The sequence below is a fragment of the Haematobia irritans genome, unplaced genomic scaffold (genome assembly GCF_050003625.1).
Source record: "Haematobia irritans isolate KBUSLIRL unplaced genomic scaffold, ASM5000362v1 scaffold_6, whole genome shotgun sequence".
Lineage (NCBI taxonomy): Eukaryota > Metazoa > Arthropoda > Insecta > Diptera > Muscidae > Haematobia > Haematobia irritans.
Genome location: NW_027445819.1, coordinates 744,913 through 765,086, shown reverse-complemented (window position 1 = coordinate 765,086; position 20,174 = coordinate 744,913). Strand labels below are relative to the sequence as shown.

The window sequence follows — 20,174 nt, the reverse complement described above, 5'->3', positions numbered from 1 at the left end:
GAAATATTGAAGAAACAGTAATGAAATGCCAAATTAGAATTTTAATAGAAGTTAGACATAGTAATGAAATGCCATAATAGAATTTTAATAAAATGAAGATTACAACATTGAATTTTTCTTAGTTGAAAAATCAATTATTTCTTATTATTCGATGGAAGATGTATTTTTTTTTTTTATTGAAATAAAATAAAGATATTTTGTTTTTAGTTGATCAACAAAGAAAATCTCTTTTTTAATGATTTTTGTGGCCCTGAAAAGGGCCTTTGATGGTGGAGGAAATAAATTTTCGACGAAATATAAAGCCATTTACTTGGAGCTGGTGTACTTAGTAACGGCTTTGGTACCTTCACTGACAGCGTGCTTAGCCAATTCACCGGGCAATAATAGACGAACGGCAGTTTGGATTTCCCGACTGGTGATGGTGGAACGCTTGTTGTAGTGAGCCAAACGAGAGGCTTCGGCGGCAATACGTTCGAAGATATCATTAACGAAACTGTTCATGATGCTCATTGCCTTTGAAGAGATACCAGTATCGGGATGTACTTGCTTCAACACTTTGTAAATGTAGATGGCATAACTCTCCTTACGCTTGGTGCGTCTCTTGGTCTTGTCACCCTTTGTGATGTTCTTTTGGGCTTTGCCGGCCTTCTTTGCTGCTTTACCACTGGCTTTTGGAGGCATTTTCACTATTTTTTTTTTCACACAAACACTGTTTACACTGTTCAAAAGAGAATTTTGTGTGTGCGCAGCGATGAGCACACATTTGTACCATTTCGTGGACAAGATATTCAGGTAGCGGAAAACGAGCCTCTTCGTGCAGCAAAACAACCCTCAAATGTATTAAATAGCTCGAACGAAAAGTATATAAAGAACTGACAACTAGTTAAACGCTATCATTAGTGTTTTGTGAAGTGAAGTGAAAAAGAAAAAACAATTGAAACATGTCTGGACGCGGTAAAGGTGGCAAAGTTAAGGGAAAGGCAAAGTCTCGTTCCAATCGTGCTGGGCTTCAATTCCCCGTCGGTCGTATTCATCGTCTTTTGCGCAAAGGCAACTATGCTGAGCGTGTTGGTGCTGGAGCTCCAGTTTACTTGGCTGCTGTGATGGAATACTTGGCCGCTGAAGTTCTTGAATTGGCTGGTAACGCTGCTCGTGACAACAAAAAGACAAGAATTATCCCTCGTCACTTGCAATTGGCTATCCGTAATGACGAAGAATTGAACAAATTGTTGTCCGGTGTCACCATTGCTCAAGGTGGTGTATTGCCAAACATCCAAGCTGTTCTCTTGCCCAAGAAGACCGAAAAGAAGGCTTAAATTATCTACAAGAAAATGTAAATACAGACCATCGTATCTCTATCAAACAACAATCCGTCCTTTTCAGGACGACAAAACATTTTTAAAAAGAGAAAAAATATTTTCAAACAATATAATTTCATACATACTTTCTTTCTGTAACAATAAAATTTACTATAAAAAAATTTATATGAAGATATTCATCTGTCATGGCATCGAAAAATTTCGCCACTTCATATTTTCATTTTGTTCCTATCTAATGCCATTTATTCCTAAAGGTGAGTACTATGTTCGAGTTTTTCACCAAAACACTAAATTAAAAGTGCAAAAATATATATGAAGACGATAACATTTTTATCAAGTCTCTTCAAATTATGGATGGAAAGGATCCAATGTATTGATTGCGAACCATTTAATATTTCAAAATTAATTGATTAAAAAAAGTAACCGTGAAAATAAGCTGGTTTTCAGCTTGAAAACTGAACATAGTACTCAGCTTAATATCGAAAAACAACAAATTCCCACCAATTTCATTAAGAGAGCATTCGTTTTCTGAGCCGAAGTGTTTTAATTTTCATCTGTATCAACCCTGATTATTTACTACATATGTATCTTTTGTATGCTTTGGCAAAGCCGAAGTCTAGTAGGATCGTAAGTGTTCGTAACTTCTAGCGGGAAGTTGCAAATAGTTGATGACAGAGAAAGCTGTTTGTATCAATACATACATAACTGATTTCTGCAAAAAGAGAGTAAGAACGTCACGCAAAAGAACAAATGACACTAGGATCGAGTACAGTGCAACATAGAATCATTTTCTTTGATTTCTGCAAAAAGAGAGTAAGAGAATCATAGAATCATTTTCTTTGGGGAATGGGACGAGAAATGACATATAGAGAATTGCATATATGTTTCGTATGTATTACATTCGTAGTGTTTTTCTTTTGTAGCGTATGTCATGTTTTTCAGAAAAATAGCATAGTAGTCGCCTTTGGTAAGTCCATACATAATTGTTTCATTGGGTTAGTAACAATGTTTTGCCGACGGCAAACCAAATGTTTGTAATTTTATTTAAACCAAGTAAATTTAAAATTTTATTATTAAAATAATTAAATAAATTTGTAACAAGATGATCTCTTTTGTAAATATATTTTGTGGTCCTGAAAAGGACCGATTGTTTTTGTATTAAAGTATTTAAATATTCTCCAAATAGCGTCAAGAAAATGTTTAACCGCCGAAACCGTACAAAGTGCGGCCTTGTCTCTTCAAAGCGTAGACGACATCCATAGCGGTGACGGTTTTACGCTTAGCATGTTCGGTGTAGGTGACAGCATCACGAATAACGTTTTCCAAAAACACCTTGAGGACACCACGGGTTTCTTCGTATATCAATCCAGAGATACGTTTTACACCGCCACGACGAGCCAAACGTCTGATTGCAGGCTTGGTAATACCTTGGATGTTATCACGCAACACTTTACGATGACGTTTAGCGCCACCTTTTCCCAAGCCTTTGCCACCTTTACCACGACCAGTCATTTTTCACTTTTAAATTTCACTTCACGAATGATGCACAAGAACTAATACTGTTCCAGCCTCATTTCGCTTCTATTTATACAAAAATGCCCTGAAATGCTTACTAATATTAATGACACGATCTACCCTCGGGTTCGTTCGTGTATACTTCGTGTTTATACAGGCAGCTGTAAGATACAATATTTCAATCTTTCCCTACACACACCCTTAACTAACAGTTTGCGCGCTCAATTTTTCTATAAATATGCGCGTTCATGCTCGGCACTAGTCTTGGGCAAAATCGTTCACCGTAGTGATTCGGACTCATCGTTCCTTTAGTACAAAGGAACTAGTTCCTTCAAATCGTTCCATCGTTCCTTTTCGTTCCGGACTTGTATATTTGTCATCACTGTCATCTACTAAATACAGACATTACATTGTTTGTTTATTTTGTGTAACGAAGTTCGTGGTCAATTGAAAGATACAAAAATATGGAAAAATTGAGTGAAATTACTTCAAATAGTTTATAGTAATATAAAAAAACTTAAGTTAGTAACTAAATTCAGGAAGCCAAGCTCTTTGGATGGATTTTTGAATTGAATAATACTATACTCTATGCAAAATTATTCATTGCAAGAAATTACGATTTTTTTGTCGTTTGTGAAGAGCCCGAGATGGAATTAAAGATTCTATTAAATAGCAGCATATCAATCAATGGTTTAAATACATACGCGCCAAAATGTATGAATTGGCAAATGGCTCAAACAGAAGTAAAAAAATCAAACTGCGATCCGAGGAACGATGGAGCGTAAATTGAAAATAAAACTAAATGACAAAAGGAACGATGAGAACGAAAGAGATGGAACTAGTGACAGTCGTTCCTTTTAGTGAACCGTTCATTGGAACTAGTTCGTTCCGGAACGACACAAGACTACTCGGCACACAAGTAATAACGTTTTGACAGTGTTTGTGTTCATATCTTGTGAAGTGAAGAATTAAAGTGAAAAATGGCTCGTACCAAGCAAACTGCCCGTAAATCTACCGGTGGCAAAGCCCCTCGTAAGCAATTGGCTACTAAAGCTGCTCGTAAGAGTGCCCCAGCCACCGGCGGTGTCAAGAAGCCCCATCGTTTCCGCCCTGGTACCGTTGCTTTGCGTGAAATCCGTCGTTACCAAAAGAGCACAGAATTGTTGATCCGCAAATTGCCTTTCCAACGTTTGGTTCGTGAAATTGCCCAAGATTTCAAAACTGACTTGCGTTTCCAGAGTTCTGCTGTCATGGCCTTGCAAGAAGCTAGCGAAGCCTACTTGGTTGGTCTATTCGAAGATACCAACTTGTGCGCTATCCATGCTAAGCGTGTCACCATCATGCCCAAGGATATCCAATTGGCCAGACGTATTCGTGGAGAACGTGCTTAAATTTTTGACATATTAAAAGCCAACTTTTTTTACAAAAACAATCGGTCCTTTTCAGGACCACAATATTTTTATAAAAAGAGAAAATTTTTTTTCAATACTTTACAGTTGACAAGAATTTATTCTTTATTATTTGATATCAATAAACTATATTGCATTTGTGTTTTTTTTTTTTTTTGTATTAGGTTGGATATGAAGGGAATGTTGTTATATGATGTAGATTTTGCTTTCCAATGGTTTTACATTTTTTCGTACTCATTCACAATTTCCATTTTTTCGTACTCATTCACAATTTATTTTCTATTAATTTATTTTTTCAAAAGAAGAAAAGATATAAGTAGGAGGATTTGTTTCTTATTTTCATCTAATGCTACATTCAATGCGGCAAACATTTTATGAAATATTTTCTAACCCTATATGGCAAACTTTTCGTAACAAATCGGAGATTATTTTTGAATTTTCTAGGGTGTTTATTGTTTATATATTTCCTAAAGTCGTTAGACTTAAATTTATTCCCTCTGCTGTTATAATTCTTTTAGTTTTTTTTTTGCGAAATTTTATATCAAAAATAGCCAATTACTTTACTTCTTTGGCTAGAGGTGGTATATCAGCTATGGCAAATTTTTATTCATAGTATTTCGATTTAAAATTTTGTTAAAATGGTATTATAATCCGACATGTATTTTTTCTACGATGTTTTAATATTTTTCATATATACATTTCATTTCTTTTGCAAATATTTTAATTTTATGGTTTCAACTATATTCAACATTGTTAACATCGCTGTACATGATATACCACACCTTCACGATTATTTTAACTTTTCGTTACAATTTGACACTTTTTATTAATAATGTTATATTTTAGTATAAATGTGTGATTTCTATTATATTTTTGAATGAAAATTTCCTAAAACATTTTTAGTTTTGAGCTTTGAAATTAATTTGCAGAAAAACTTTTATTCATGGAAAATATCCCAATATGATGAATTCCACTGTCATAGACGACATAATATAATTGAATATTTTACCATGAAAACTATGCAAATTGTATAATTTTTTCGTATTTCTTTAAAGAAAACATATCAAGATTCCCTATAATTTTTTTATTTTATACAATTTTCAATAAAAATAGTAAAATTTATATAATTTAGTTGGAAATTTATGATGACACTTTTATAAACTTACAACTCAAAAGATTATAATACTCTAGCCCTTCAATATTATTAATTGAAATTCTTTTTGTCATTTAGGTGGATATCTCTACTAGAGAAATGTGATAAATTCCAATTAAATATATTTACTATGTCATCATAAATTTAATTATTCTATCAAAACTTTTGTGAAAAAATTTATTCTCTTCCACACAAGAATTCACAAAATTTCGTAGCTGACTACTATGTACTTCTCATAATTCCGATGTACCCAAGAATAGCTAGTTCGAACGGTAAAAATCATATATAATAAACGTACACGCGTGTTAGTGTATATTAGTGCTTGAAGTGAATCAAAGTGAAAAACAAAAACATGTCTGACGCCGCCGTAGTTGAAGCCACCGCATCTCCAGTTGCCGCTGTTGAGAAAAAGGCACCTAAAAAAGCTGCTGCCAAGGCAAAGAAGCCCTCTGCTGCCCCATCTCATCCACCAACCCAACAAATGGTCGATGCTGCCATCAAAACATTGAAAGAACGTGGTGGTTCATCATTGCCTGCCATCAAGAAATATTTGGCCAGCACCTACAAAGTTGATGCCCAAAAATTGGCTCCCTTCATCAAGAAGTATTTGAAAGGCGCTGTTGCCAGTGGAAAATTGATCCAAACTAAAGGTAAGGGTGCATCTGGTTCATTTAAAATGTCTAAAGCAATGAGCGCCGAAAAGAAGAAGGCCCCAGCTGGTGATAAGAAAAAGAAGGCTGCCGCACCCAAAAAGGCCAGTGGAGAAAAGAAGGCTGCTGCAAAGAAACCTTCTGCCGCTAAGAAGACAGCAGAAAAGAAGAAGACCGAAAAGGCTAAGGCTAAAACTGCCAAAAAGACCGGTACAGTTAAAGCTAAACCAGCAAAAACCGCCGCCAAGGCCAAGGCCTCCGCCACAAAACCAAAAGCACCCAAGGCAAAAACAGTAGCAGCAGCCAAACCCAAAAAGGCTGCCAAGAAACCAGCTGCTAAAAAAGCCGCCGCCAAGAAGTAAATTTTCTATTTCATGGCAGAATGATTATTTTCGATATTCGAAAGCAGTTTATCTAACAGCCCTTTTCAGGGCTACAAAATATCTTTGAAAAAGAGAACAAATTTTATGCAAACAATTTTGTTTTGTTACCTAATTTTTATTTAAATAAATATACATTGTACTTAATCTATTTTTCACGGTAAAATTGAAATTTATAATCACATGTTTTATGGGAATTTTTCCAAAACTGGATTAGCCAATTGGGATGTGGTAATAAACCACAGCAATTAGAATTCTAGAAAAAAAGGTTTCATGTACCTACGCATAGAGTCATCATCAAAACTCACACACACACACACATCCTTTAACTCTACGCCATTTACAGTAATGCATACGATCAATGTAATAAAGTCTTTTACTCTGAGAAAAATATTATAGCGACGTTATTATAATGAAGAAAAATAAAAAGAAGAAATATTGAAGAAACAGTAATGAAATGCCAAATTAGAATTTTAATAGAAGTTAGACATAGTAATGAAATGCCATAATAGAATTTTAATAAAATGAAGATTACAACATTGAATTTTTCTTAGTTGAAAAATCAATTATTTCTTATTATTCGATGGAAGATGTATTTTTTTTTTTTTATTGAAATAAAATAAAGATATTTTGTTTTTAGTTGATCAACAAAGAAAATCTCTTTTTTAATGATTTTTGTGGCCCTGAAAAGGGCCTTTGATGGTGGAGGAAATAAATTTTCGACGAAATATAAAGCCATTTACTTGGAGCTGGTGTACTTAGTAACGGCTTTGGTACCTTCACTGACAGCGTGCTTAGCCAATTCACCGGGCAATAATAGACGAACGGCAGTTTGGATTTCCCGACTGGTGATGGTGGAACGCTTGTTGTAGTGAGCCAAACGAGAGGCTTCGGCGGCAATACGTTCGAAGATATCATTAACGAAACTGTTCATGATGCTCATTGCCTTTGAAGAGATACCAGTATCGGGATGTACTTGCTTCAACACTTTGTAAATGTAGATGGCATAACTCTCCTTACGCTTGGTGCGTCTCTTGGTCTTGTCACCCTTTGTGATGTTCTTTTGGGCTTTGCCGGCCTTCTTTGCTGCTTTACCACTGGCTTTTGGAGGCATTTTCACTATTTTTTTTTTCACACAAACACTGTTTACACTGTTCAAAAGAGAATTTTGTGTGTGCGCAGCGATGAGCACACATTTGTACCATTTCGTGGACAAGATATTCAGGTAGCGGAAAACGAGCCTCTTCGTGCAGCAAAACAACCCTCAAATGTATTAAATAGCTCGAACGAAAAGTATATAAAGAACTGACAACTAGTTAAACGCTATCATTAGTGTTTTGTGAAGTGAAGTGAAAAAGAAAAAACAATTGAAACATGTCTGGACGCGGTAAAGGTGGCAAAGTTAAGGGAAAGGCAAAGTCTCGTTCCAATCGTGCTGGGCTTCAATTCCCCGTCGGTCGTATTCATCGTCTTTTGCGCAAAGGCAACTATGCTGAGCGTGTTGGTGCTGGAGCTCCAGTTTACTTGGCTGCTGTGATGGAATACTTGGCCGCTGAAGTTCTTGAATTGGCTGGTAACGCTGCTCGTGACAACAAAAAGACAAGAATTATCCCTCGTCACTTGCAATTGGCTATCCGTAATGACGAAGAATTGAACAAATTGTTGTCCGGTGTCACCATTGCTCAAGGTGGTGTATTGCCAAACATCCAAGCTGTTCTCTTGCCCAAGAAGACCGAAAAGAAGGCTTAAATTATCTACAAGAAAATGTAAATACAGACCATCGTATCTCTATCAAACAACAATCCGTCCTTTTCAGGACGACAAAACATTTTTAAAAAGAGAAAAAATATTTTCAAACAATATAATTTCATACATACTTTCTTTCTGTAACAATAAAATTTACTATAAAAAAATTTATATGAAGATATTCATCTGTCATGGCATCGAAAAATTTCGCCACTTCATATTTTCATTTTGTTCCTATCTAATGCCATTTATTCCTAAAGGTGAGTACTATGTTCGAGTTTTTCACCAAAACACTAAATTAAAAGTGCAAAAATATATATGAAGACGATAACATTTTTATCAAGTCTCTTCAAATTATGGATGGAAAGGATCCAATGTATTGATTGCGAACCATTTAATATTTCAAAATTAATTGATTAAAAAAAGTAACCGTGAAAATAAGCTGGTTTTCAGCTTGAAAACTGAACATAGTACTCAGCTTAATATCGAAAAACAACAAATTCCCACCAATTTCATTAAGAGAGCATTCGTTTTCTGAGCCGAAGTGTTTTAATTTTCATCTGTATCAACCCTGATTATTTACTACATATGTATCTTTTGTATGCTTTGGCAAAGCCGAAGTCTAGTAGGATCGTAAGTGTTCGTAACTTCTAGCGGGAAGTTGCAAATAGTTGATGACAGAGAAAGCTGTTTGTATCAATACATACATAACTGATTTCTGCAAAAAGAGAGTAAGAACGTCACGCAAAAGAACAAATGACACTAGGATCGAGTACAGTGCAACATAGAATCATTTTCTTTGATTTCTGCAAAAAGAGAGTAAGAGAATCATAGAATCATTTTCTTTGGGGAATGGGACGAGAAATGACATATAGAGAATTGCATATATGTTTCGTATGTATTACATTCGTAGTGTTTTTCTTTTGTAGCGTATGTCATGTTTTTCAGAAAAATAGCATAGTAGTCGCCTTTGGTAAGTCCATACATAATTGTTTCATTGGGTTAGTAACAATGTTTTGCCGACGGCAAACCAAATGTTTGTAATTTTATTTAAACCAAGTAAATTTAAAATTTTATTATTAAAATAATTAAATAAATTTGTAACAAGATGATCTCTTTTGTAAATATATTTTGTGGTCCTGAAAAGGACCGATTGTTTTTGTATTAAAGTATTTAAATATTCTCCAAATAGCGTCAAGAAAATGTTTAACCGCCGAAACCGTACAAAGTGCGGCCTTGTCTCTTCAAAGCGTAGACGACATCCATAGCGGTGACGGTTTTACGCTTAGCATGTTCGGTGTAGGTGACAGCATCACGAATAACGTTTTCCAAAAACACCTTGAGGACACCACGGGTTTCTTCGTATATCAATCCAGAGATACGTTTTACACCGCCACGACGAGCCAAACGTCTGATTGCAGGCTTGGTAATACCTTGGATGTTATCACGCAACACTTTACGATGACGTTTAGCGCCACCTTTTCCCAAGCCTTTGCCACCTTTACCACGACCAGTCATTTTTCACTTTTAAATTTCACTTCACGAATGATGCACAAGAACTAATACTGTTCCAGCCTCATTTCGCTTCTATTTATACAAAAATGCCCTGAAATGCTTACTAATATTAATGACACGATCTACCCTCGGGTTCGTTCGTGTATACTTCGTGTTTATACAGGCAGCTGTAAGATACAATATTTCAATCTTTCCCTACACACACCCTTAACTAACAGTTTGCGCGCTCAATTTTTCTATAAATATGCGCGTTCATGCTCGGCACACAAGTGTAAACATCGTAGTAGTTAAGCATCAATGAAAAAAACCAAAAAGTGTTCCCGATTTTTTTACCCTTTTTTAACGGGAAATTCATACAAATTGAAATAACAAACAAAATTGGCATTATAAAGTGGTCTAGTCTTTCTGAGCTACTTAATATTTAACGAAACGAATGCATTCCTAGAAAAATGAATCTCTATGTTCATGCTGAGGAGTAGATATCAATATAATATAAGATACAAGATTTAAATATTGTAAAATTAGATTTAAGACTAATGGAAAATAAAAACGAATCTGAATCTGAATCGGCACACAAGTAATAACGTTTTGACAGTGTTTGTGTTCATATCTTGTGAAGTGAAGAATTAAAGTGAAAAATGGCTCGTACCAAGCAAACTGCCCGTAAATCTACCGGTGGCAAAGCCCCTCGTAAGCAATTGGCTACTAAAGCTGCTCGTAAGAGTGCCCCAGCCACCGGCGGTGTCAAGAAGCCCCATCGTTTCCGCCCTGGTACCGTTGCTTTGCGTGAAATCCGTCGTTACCAAAAGAGCACAGAATTGTTGATCCGCAAATTGCCTTTCCAACGTTTGGTTCGTGAAATTGCCCAAGATTTCAAAACTGACTTGCGTTTCCAGAGTTCTGCTGTCATGGCCTTGCAAGAAGCTAGCGAAGCCTACTTGGTTGGTCTATTCGAAGATACCAACTTGTGCGCTATCCATGCTAAGCGTGTCACCATCATGCCCAAGGATATCCAATTGGCCAGACGTATTCGTGGAGAACGTGCTTAAATTTTTGACATATTAAAAGCCAACTTTTTTTACAAAAACAATCGGTCCTTTTCAGGACCACAATATTTTTATAAAAAGAGAAAATTTTTTTTCAATACTTTACAGTTGACAAGAATTTATTCTTTATTATTTGATATCAATAAACTATATTGCATTTGTGTTTTTTTTTTTTTTTGTATTAGGTTGGATATGAAGGGAATGTTGTTATATGATGTAGATTTTGCTTTCCAATGGTTTTACATTTTTTCGTACTCATTCACAATTTCCATTTTTTCGTACTCATTCACAATTTATTTTCTATTAATTTATTTTTTCAAAAGAAGAAAAGATATAAGTAGGAGGATTTGTTTCTTATTTTCATCTAATGCTACATTCAATGCGGCAAACATTTTATGAAATATTTTCTAACCCTATATGGCAAACTTTTCGTAACAAATCGGAGATTATTTTTGAATTTTCTAGGGTGTTTATTGTTTATATATTTCCTAAAGTCGTTAGACTTAAATTTATTCCCTCTGCTGTTATAATTCTTTTAGTTTTTTTTTTGCGAAATTTTATATCAAAAATAGCCAATTACTTTACTTCTTTGGCTAGAGGTGGTATATCAGCTATGGCAAATTTTTATTCATAGTATTTCGATTTAAAATTTTGTTAAAATGGTATTATAATCCGACATGTATTTTTTCTACGATGTTTTAATATTTTTCATATATACATTTCATTTCTTTTGCAAATATTTTAATTTTATGGTTTCAACTATATTCAACATTGTTAACATCGCTGTACATGATATACCACACCTTCACGATTATTTTAACTTTTCGTTACAATTTGACACTTTTTATTAATAATGTTATATTTTAGTATAAATGTGTGATTTCTATTATATTTTTGAATGAAAATTTCCTAAAACATTTTTAGTTTTGAGCTTTGAAATTAATTTGCAGAAAAACTTTTATTCATGGAAAATATCCCAATATGATGAATTCCACTGTCATAGACGACATAATATAATTGAATATTTTACCATGAAAACTATGCAAATTGTATAATTTTTTCGTATTTCTTTAAAGAAAACATATCAAGATTCCCTATAATTTTTTTATTTTATACAATTTTCAATAAAAATAGTAAAATTTATATAATTTAGTTGGAAATTTATGATGACACTTTTATAAACTTACAACTCAAAAGATTATAATACTCTAGCCCTTCAATATTATTAATTGAAATTCTTTTTGTCATTTAGGTGGATATCTCTACTAGAGAAATGTGATAAATTCCAATTAAATATATTTACTATGTCATCATAAATTTAATTATTCTATCAAAACTTTTGTGAAAAAATTTATTCTCTTCCACACAAGAATTCACAAAATTTCGTAGCTGACTACTATGTACTTCTCATAATTCCGATGTACCCAAGAATAGCTAGTTCGAACGGTAAAAATCATATATAATAAACGTACACGCGTGTTAGTGTATATTAGTGCTTGAAGTGAATCAAAGTGAAAAACAAAAACATGTCTGACGCCGCCGTAGTTGAAGCCACCGCATCTCCAGTTGCCGCTGTTGAGAAAAAGGCACCTAAAAAAGCTGCTGCCAAGGCAAAGAAGCCCTCTGCTGCCCCATCTCATCCACCAACCCAACAAATGGTCGATGCTGCCATCAAAACATTGAAAGAACGTGGTGGTTCATCATTGCCTGCCATCAAGAAATATTTGGCCAGCACCTACAAAGTTGATGCCCAAAAATTGGCTCCCTTCATCAAGAAGTATTTGAAAGGCGCTGTTGCCAGTGGAAAATTGATCCAAACTAAAGGTAAGGGTGCATCTGGTTCATTTAAAATGTCTAAAGCAATGAGCGCCGAAAAGAAGAAGGCCCCAGCTGGTGATAAGAAAAAGAAGGCTGCCGCACCCAAAAAGGCCAGTGGAGAAAAGAAGGCTGCTGCAAAGAAACCTTCTGCCGCTAAGAAGACAGCAGAAAAGAAGAAGACCGAAAAGGCTAAGGCTAAAACTGCCAAAAAGACCGGTACAGTTAAAGCTAAACCAGCAAAAACCGCCGCCAAGGCCAAGGCCTCCGCCACAAAACCAAAAGCACCCAAGGCAAAAACAGTAGCAGCAGCCAAACCCAAAAAGGCTGCCAAGAAACCAGCTGCTAAAAAAGCCGCCGCCAAGAAGTAAATTTTCTATTTCATGGCAGAATGATTATTTTCGATATTCGAAAGCAGTTTATCTAACAGCCCTTTTCAGGGCTACAAAATATCTTTGAAAAAGAGAACAAATTTTATGCAAACAATTTTGTTTTGTTACCTAATTTTTATTTAAATAAATATACATTGTACTTAATCTATTTTTCACGGTAAAATTGAAATTTATAATCACATGTTTTATGGGAATTTTTCCAAAACTGGATTAGCCAATTGGGATGTGGTAATAAACCACAGCAATTAGAATTCTAGAAAAAAAGGTTTCATGTACCTACGCATAGAGTCATCATCAAAACTCACACACACACACACATCCTTTAACTCTACGCCATTTACAGTAATGCATACGATCAATGTAATAAAGTCTTTTACTCTGAGAAAAATATTATAGCGACGTTATTATAATGAAGAAAAATAAAAAGAAGAAATATTGAAGAAACAGTAATGAAATGCCAAATTAGAATTTTAATAGAAGTTAGACATAGTAATGAAATGCCATAATAGAATTTTAATAAAATGAAGATTACAACATTGAATTTTTCTTAGTTGAAAAATCAATTATTTCTTATTATTCGATGGAAGATGTATTTTTTTTTTTTATTGAAATAAAATAAAGATATTTTGTTTTTAGTTGATCAACAAAGAAAATCTCTTTTTTAATGATTTTTGTGGCCCTGAAAAGGGCCTTTGATGGTGGAGGAAATAAATTTTCGACGAAATATAAAGCCATTTACTTGGAGCTGGTGTACTTAGTAACGGCTTTGGTACCTTCACTGACAGCGTGCTTAGCCAATTCACCGGGCAATAATAGACGAACGGCAGTTTGGATTTCCCGACTGGTGATGGTGGAACGCTTGTTGTAGTGAGCCAAACGAGAGGCTTCGGCGGCAATACGTTCGAAGATATCATTAACGAAACTGTTCATGATGCTCATTGCCTTTGAAGAGATACCAGTATCGGGATGTACTTGCTTCAACACTTTGTAAATGTAGATGGCATAACTCTCCTTACGCTTGGTGCGTCTCTTGGTCTTGTCACCCTTTGTGATGTTCTTTTGGGCTTTGCCGGCCTTCTTTGCTGCTTTACCACTGGCTTTTGGAGGCATTTTCACTATTTTTTTTTTCACACAAACACTGTTTACACTGTTCAAAAGAGAATTTTGTGTGTGCGCAGCGATGAGCACACATTTGTACCATTTCGTGGACAAGATATTCAGGTAGCGGAAAACGAGCCTCTTCGTGCAGCAAAACAACCCTCAAATGTATTAAATAGCTCGAACGAAAAGTATATAAAGAACTGACAACTAGTTAAACGCTATCATTAGTGTTTTGTGAAGTGAAGTGAAAAAGAAAAAACAATTGAAACATGTCTGGACGCGGTAAAGGTGGCAAAGTTAAGGGAAAGGCAAAGTCTCGTTCCAATCGTGCTGGGCTTCAATTCCCCGTCGGTCGTATTCATCGTCTTTTGCGCAAAGGCAACTATGCTGAGCGTGTTGGTGCTGGAGCTCCAGTTTACTTGGCTGCTGTGATGGAATACTTGGCCGCTGAAGTTCTTGAATTGGCTGGTAACGCTGCTCGTGACAACAAAAAGACAAGAATTATCCCTCGTCACTTGCAATTGGCTATCCGTAATGACGAAGAATTGAACAAATTGTTGTCCGGTGTCACCATTGCTCAAGGTGGTGTATTGCCAAACATCCAAGCTGTTCTCTTGCCCAAGAAGACCGAAAAGAAGGCTTAAATTATCTACAAGAAAATGTAAATACAGACCATCGTATCTCTATCAAACAACAATCCGTCCTTTTCAGGACGACAAAACATTTTTAAAAAGAGAAAAAATATTTTCAAACAATATAATTTCATACATACTTTCTTTCTGTAACAATAAAATTTACTATAAAAAAATTTATATGAAGATATTCATCTGTCATGGCATCGAAAAATTTCGCCACTTCATATTTTCATTTTGTTCCTATCTAATGCCATTTATTCCTAAAGGTGAGTACTATGTTCGAGTTTTTCACCAAAACACTAAATTAAAAGTGCAAAAATATATATGAAGACGATAACATTTTTATCAAGTCTCTTCAAATTATGGATGGAAAGGATCCAATGTATTGATTGCGAACCATTTAATATTTCAAAATTAATTGATTAAAAAAAGTAACCGTGAAAATAAGCTGGTTTTCAGCTTGAAAACTGAACATAGTACTCAGCTTAATATCGAAAAACAACAAATTCCCACCAATTTCATTAAGAGAGCATTCGTTTTCTGAGCCGAAGTGTTTTAATTTTCATCTGTATCAACCCTGATTATTTACTACATATGTATCTTTTGTATGCTTTGGCAAAGCCGAAGTCTAGTAGGATCGTAAGTGTTCGTAACTTATTTAAATAAATATACATTGTACTTAATCTATTTTTCACGGTAAAATTGAAATTTATAATCACATGTTTTATGGGAATTTTTCCAAAACTGGATTAGCCAATTGGGATGTGGTAATAAACCACAGCAATTAGAATTCTAGAAAAAAAGGTTTCATGTACCTACGCATAGAGTCATCATCAAAACTCACACACACACACACATCCTTTAACTCTACGCCATTTACAGTAATGCATACGATCAATGTAATAAAGTCTTTTACTCTGAGAAAAATATTATAGCGACGTTATTATAATGAAGAAAAATAAAAAGAAGAAATATTGAAGAAACAGTAATGAAATGCCAAATTAGAATTTTAATAGAAGTTAGACATAGTAATGAAATGCCATAATAGAATTTTAATAAAATGAAGATTACAACATTGAATTTTTCTTAGTTGAAAAATCAATTATTTCTTATTATTCGATGGAAGATGTATTTTTTTTTTTTATTGAAATAAAATAAAGATATTTTGTTTTTAGTTGATCAACAAAGAAAATCTCTTTTTTAATGATTTTTGTGGCCCTGAAAAGGGCCTTTGATGGTGGAGGAAATAAATTTTCGACGAAATATAAAGCCATTTACTTGGAGCTGGTGTACTTAGTAACGGCTTTGGTACCTTCACTGACAGCGTGCTTAGCCAATTCACCGGGCAATAATAGACGAACGGCAGTTTGGATTTCCCGACTGGTGATGGTGGAACGCTTGTTGTAGTGAGCCAAACGAGAGGCTTCGGCGGCAATACGTTCGAAGATATCATTAACGAAACTGTTCATGATGCTCATTGCCTTTGAAGAGATACCAGTATCGGGATGTACTTGCTTCAACACTTTGTAAATGTAGATGGCATAACTCTCCTTACGCTTGGTGCGTCTCTTGGTCTTGTCACCCTTTGTGATGTTCTTTTGGGCTTTGCCGGCCTTCTTTGCTGCTTTACCACTGGCTTTTGGAGGCATTTTCACTATTTTTTTTTTCACACAAACACTGTTTACACTGTTCAAAAGAGAATTTTGTGTGTGCGCAGCGATGAGCACACATTTGTACCATTTCGTGGACAAGATATTCAGGTAGCGGAAAACGAGCCTCTTCGTGCAGCAAAACAACCCTCAAATGTATTAAATAGCTCGAACGAAAAGTATATAAAGAACTGACAACTAGTTAAACGCTATCATTAGTGTTTTGTGAAGTGAAGTGAAAAAGAAAAAACAATTGAAACATGTCTGGACGCGGTAAAGGTGGCAAAGTTAAGGGAAAGGCAAAGTCTCGTTCCAATCGTGCTGGGCTTCAATTCCCCGTCGGTCGTATTCATCGTCTTTTGCGCAAAGGCAACTATGCTGAGCGTGTTGGTGCTGGAGCTCCAGTTTACTTGGCTGCTGTGATGGAATACTTGGCCGCTGAAGTTCTTGAATTGGCTGGTAACGCTGCTCGTGACAACAAAAAGACAAGAATTATCCCTCGTCACTTGCAATTGGCTATCCGTAATGACGAAGAATTGAACAAATTGTTGTCCGGTGTCACCATTGCTCAAGGTGGTGTATTGCCAAACATCCAAGCTGTTCTCTTGCCCAAGAAGACCGAAAAGAAGGCTTAAATTATCTACAAGAAAATGTAAATACAGACCATCGTATCTCTATCAAACAACAATCCGTCCTTTTCAGGACGACAAAACATTTTTAAAAAGAGAAAAAATATTTTCAAACAATATAATTTCATACATACTTTCTTTCTGTAACAATAAAATTTACTATAAAAAAATTTATATGAAGATATTCATCTGTCATGGCATCGAAAAATTTCGCCACTTCATATTTTCATTTTGTTCCTATCTAATGCCATTTATTCCTAAAGGTGAGTACTATGTTCGAGTTTTTCACCAAAACACTAAATTAAAAGTGCAAAAATATATATGAAGACGATAACATTTTTATCAAGTCTCTTCAAATTATGGATGGAAAGGATCCAATGTATTGATTGCGAACCATTTAATATTTCAAAATTAATTGATTAAAAAAAGTAACCGTGAAAATAAGCTGGTTTTCAGCTTGAAAACTGAACATAGTACTCAGCTTAATATCGAAAAACAACAAATTCCCACCAATTTCATTAAGAGAGCATTCGTTTTCTGAGCCGAAGTGTTTTAATTTTCATCTGTATCAACCCTGATTATTTACTACATATGTATCTTTTGTATGCTTTGGCAAAGCCGAAGTCTAGTAGGATCGTAAGTGTTCGTAACTTCTAGCGGGAAGTTGCAAATAGTTGATGACAGAGAAAGCTGTTTGTATCAATACATACATAACTGATTTCTGCAAAAAGAGAGTAAGAACGTCACGCAAAAGAACAAATGACACTAGGATCGAGTACAGTGCAACATAGAATCATTTTCTTTGATTTCTGCAAAAAGAGAGTAAGAGAATCATAGAATCATTTTCTTTGGGGAATGGGACGAGAAATGACATATAGAGAATTGCATATATGTTTCGTATGTATTACATTCGTAGTGTTTTTCTTTTGTAGCGTATGTCATGTTTTTCAGAAAAATAGCATAGTAGTCGCCTTTGGTAAGTCCATACATAATTGTTTCATTGGGTTAGTAACAATGTTTTGCCGACGGCAAACCAAATGTTTGTAATTTTATTTAAACCAAGTAAATTTAAAATTTTATTATTAAAATAATTAAATAAATTTGTAACAAGATGATCTCTTTTGTAAATATATTTTGTGGTCCTGAAAAGGACCGATTGTTTTTGTATTAAAGTATTTAAATATTCTCCAAATAGCGTCAAGAAAATGTTTAACCGCCGAAACCGTACAAAGTGCGGCCTTGTCTCTTCAAAGCGTAGACGACATCCATAGCGGTGACGGTTTTACGCTTAGCATGTTCGGTGTAGGTGACAGCATCACGAATAACGTTTTCCAAAAACACCTTGAGGACACCACGGGTTTCTTCGTATATCAATCCAGAGATACGTTTTACACCGCCACGACGAGCCAAACGTCTGATTGCAGGCTTGGTAATACCTTGGATGTTATCACGCAACACTTTACGATGACGTTTAGCGCCACCTTTTCCCAAGCCTTTGCCACCTTTACCACGACCAGTCATTTTTCACTTTTAAATTTCACTTCACGAATGATGCACAAGAACTAATACTGTTCCAGCCTCATTTCGCTTCTATTTATACAAAAATGCCCTGAAATGCTTACTAATATTAATGACACGATCTACCCTCGGGTTCGTTCGTGTATACTTCGTGTTTATACAGGCAGCTGTAAGATACAATATTTCAATCTTTCCCTACACACACCCTTAACTAACAGTTTGCGCGCTCAATTTTTCTATAAATATGCGCGTTCATGCTCGGCACACAAGTGAGATTCTAGTGTCAGTGCTTGAAGTGATAACATCGAGAAGCGGAAGAAAAAATTAGTTTGAAACGAGATTTAATCTCAAAAACTAGTGCAAGAACTTTTGTTTAAGTGCGTACATTGAGAATTGCATAGTAGGCAGTAAAATTTAAATTGGCTGAAATCATCGAAAAACTCGAGGAAAATAAGTGCAGCGGTGGACGCGAGGAAGCCGCTGCACCCAACAGAGCTGGCATAAATCCCCTTCTGATGAAAGGGGCCGTTTGCCAAAATTTAATTGCAAAAAATCCATTAAATATCGTCGAATATCATCATATAATGGCTGAACAACAACAAAATGTCTCACTAGTTGCGGCTAGTGAATTAAATGTAAATGAAAATAACAACGACAATTTGATATGGACTAACGGCTCTGATGCTGGTACCATATCAGACAACAATCAAGTACCCCTTAAAAAGGGAAAAAAGAAAAGACGTAAAAAAGGCTATAGTAGCGAAGACTCAGGCGAGGCATATCAAAATATGCGTCTACAACTGACCAATGAAAAACTGATTGAGGACCTGCAATCAGAGAAAGCAAACACGCATCAACTCATTTCCATCATTGAAGACCAGCGCAAGCAAATACAAGCGCTTACAATGACAATTGAAAAACTCACTTATGAAATTAGTCAGCTTAGAAACTCCATTGCTGGGGGAGTTTCAAACAATAATGCTGCCTGTGTAGCCGAAGACACAGGTATGGCGGTCGACTGCAATGAAGAACCTGAAGATATGGTTAATAGCAAAATCCCACCAAAGAAGCTGGATAACATATCAACAACGAAGATGACGGCAACAAAAACAACAACAATGAAGCCAACAATGAAATCAACAATGACACCATCAACATCGGGCAAAAAAAATGCAAAAATGACACCATCAGCATCCAGCATAGAAAATGCAACAACAACAACATCGGGCATAAAAAATGCCACAACATCAACATCCAACAGCACGAAAACCGGTGCGATTCCAAAAGCAACTCAAGCAGTTACAAATACCGCGGACATGAATACACCGCCCAGTACAAAATCGAATGCAGGAAAACTTTCACCTGCAATAACTATATATAATGTAGGAGTGAGAGAGATCACCAATTTACTTAATATACATCTACAAAAAGATGCATATATAATCAAAATAGCTGGTAAGTCTGCACTATCAATTAGAATTCGTGGTCTTGATAATTTTGACAAAATTAGGAACATATTTAAAGAAAGGGGATATGAGGCCCATACACATACACCTAAGATTTTATTGCCGTACTCGGTACTAATTTTGGGTTTATCCCATGATTATTCTAAAGAGGAGATTTGTGATTTTTTCTTAGAGCAGCCATTTAAAGTAGTTTTCTTAGATGCTAAAAACATTGCTGAGGATAAATGGATAGTACG

The 20,174-nt window shown here is 35.3% G+C and overlaps 6 protein-coding genes across 6 annotated transcripts; 2 read left to right on the top strand and 4 right to left on the bottom strand.

The window, feature by feature from the left end:
* Window positions 1–306: 306 nt before the first annotated feature.
* Window positions 307–681, bottom strand: LOC142242728 (histone H2B.1/H2B.2). Its single transcript, XM_075314287.1, has one exon. The coding sequence runs from the start codon at window positions 679–681 to the stop codon at window positions 307–309; it is 375 nt and encodes a 124-aa protein (XP_075170402.1).
* A 3,133-nt stretch (window positions 682–3,814) lies between these two features.
* LOC142242666 (histone H3) lies at window positions 3,815–4,225 on the top strand. The gene has a single exon (XM_075314229.1). The coding sequence runs from the start codon at window positions 3,815–3,817 to the stop codon at window positions 4,223–4,225; it is 411 nt and encodes a 136-aa protein (XP_075170344.1).
* Window positions 4,226–7,165: 2,940 nt separating this feature from the next.
* Window positions 7,166–7,540, bottom strand: LOC142242749 (histone H2B.1/H2B.2). The gene has a single exon (XM_075314307.1). It carries the CDS (start codon window positions 7,538–7,540, stop codon window positions 7,166–7,168), a length of 375 nt encoding a protein of 124 aa, XP_075170422.1.
* A 2,785-nt stretch (window positions 7,541–10,325) lies between these two features.
* On the top strand, window positions 10,326–10,736 carry LOC142242665 (histone H3). The gene has a single exon (XM_075314228.1). It carries the CDS (start codon window positions 10,326–10,328, stop codon window positions 10,734–10,736), a length of 411 nt encoding a protein of 136 aa, XP_075170343.1.
* A 2,939-nt stretch (window positions 10,737–13,675) lies between these two features.
* Window positions 13,676–14,050, bottom strand: LOC142242750 (histone H2B.1/H2B.2). Its single transcript, XM_075314308.1, has one exon. It carries the CDS (start codon window positions 14,048–14,050, stop codon window positions 13,676–13,678), a length of 375 nt encoding a protein of 124 aa, XP_075170423.1.
* Window positions 14,051–15,950: 1,900 nt separating this feature from the next.
* On the bottom strand, window positions 15,951–16,325 carry LOC142242752 (histone H2B.1/H2B.2). Its single transcript, XM_075314309.1, has one exon. It carries the CDS (start codon window positions 16,323–16,325, stop codon window positions 15,951–15,953), a length of 375 nt encoding a protein of 124 aa, XP_075170424.1.
* Window positions 16,326–20,174: the final 3,849 nt, after the last annotated feature.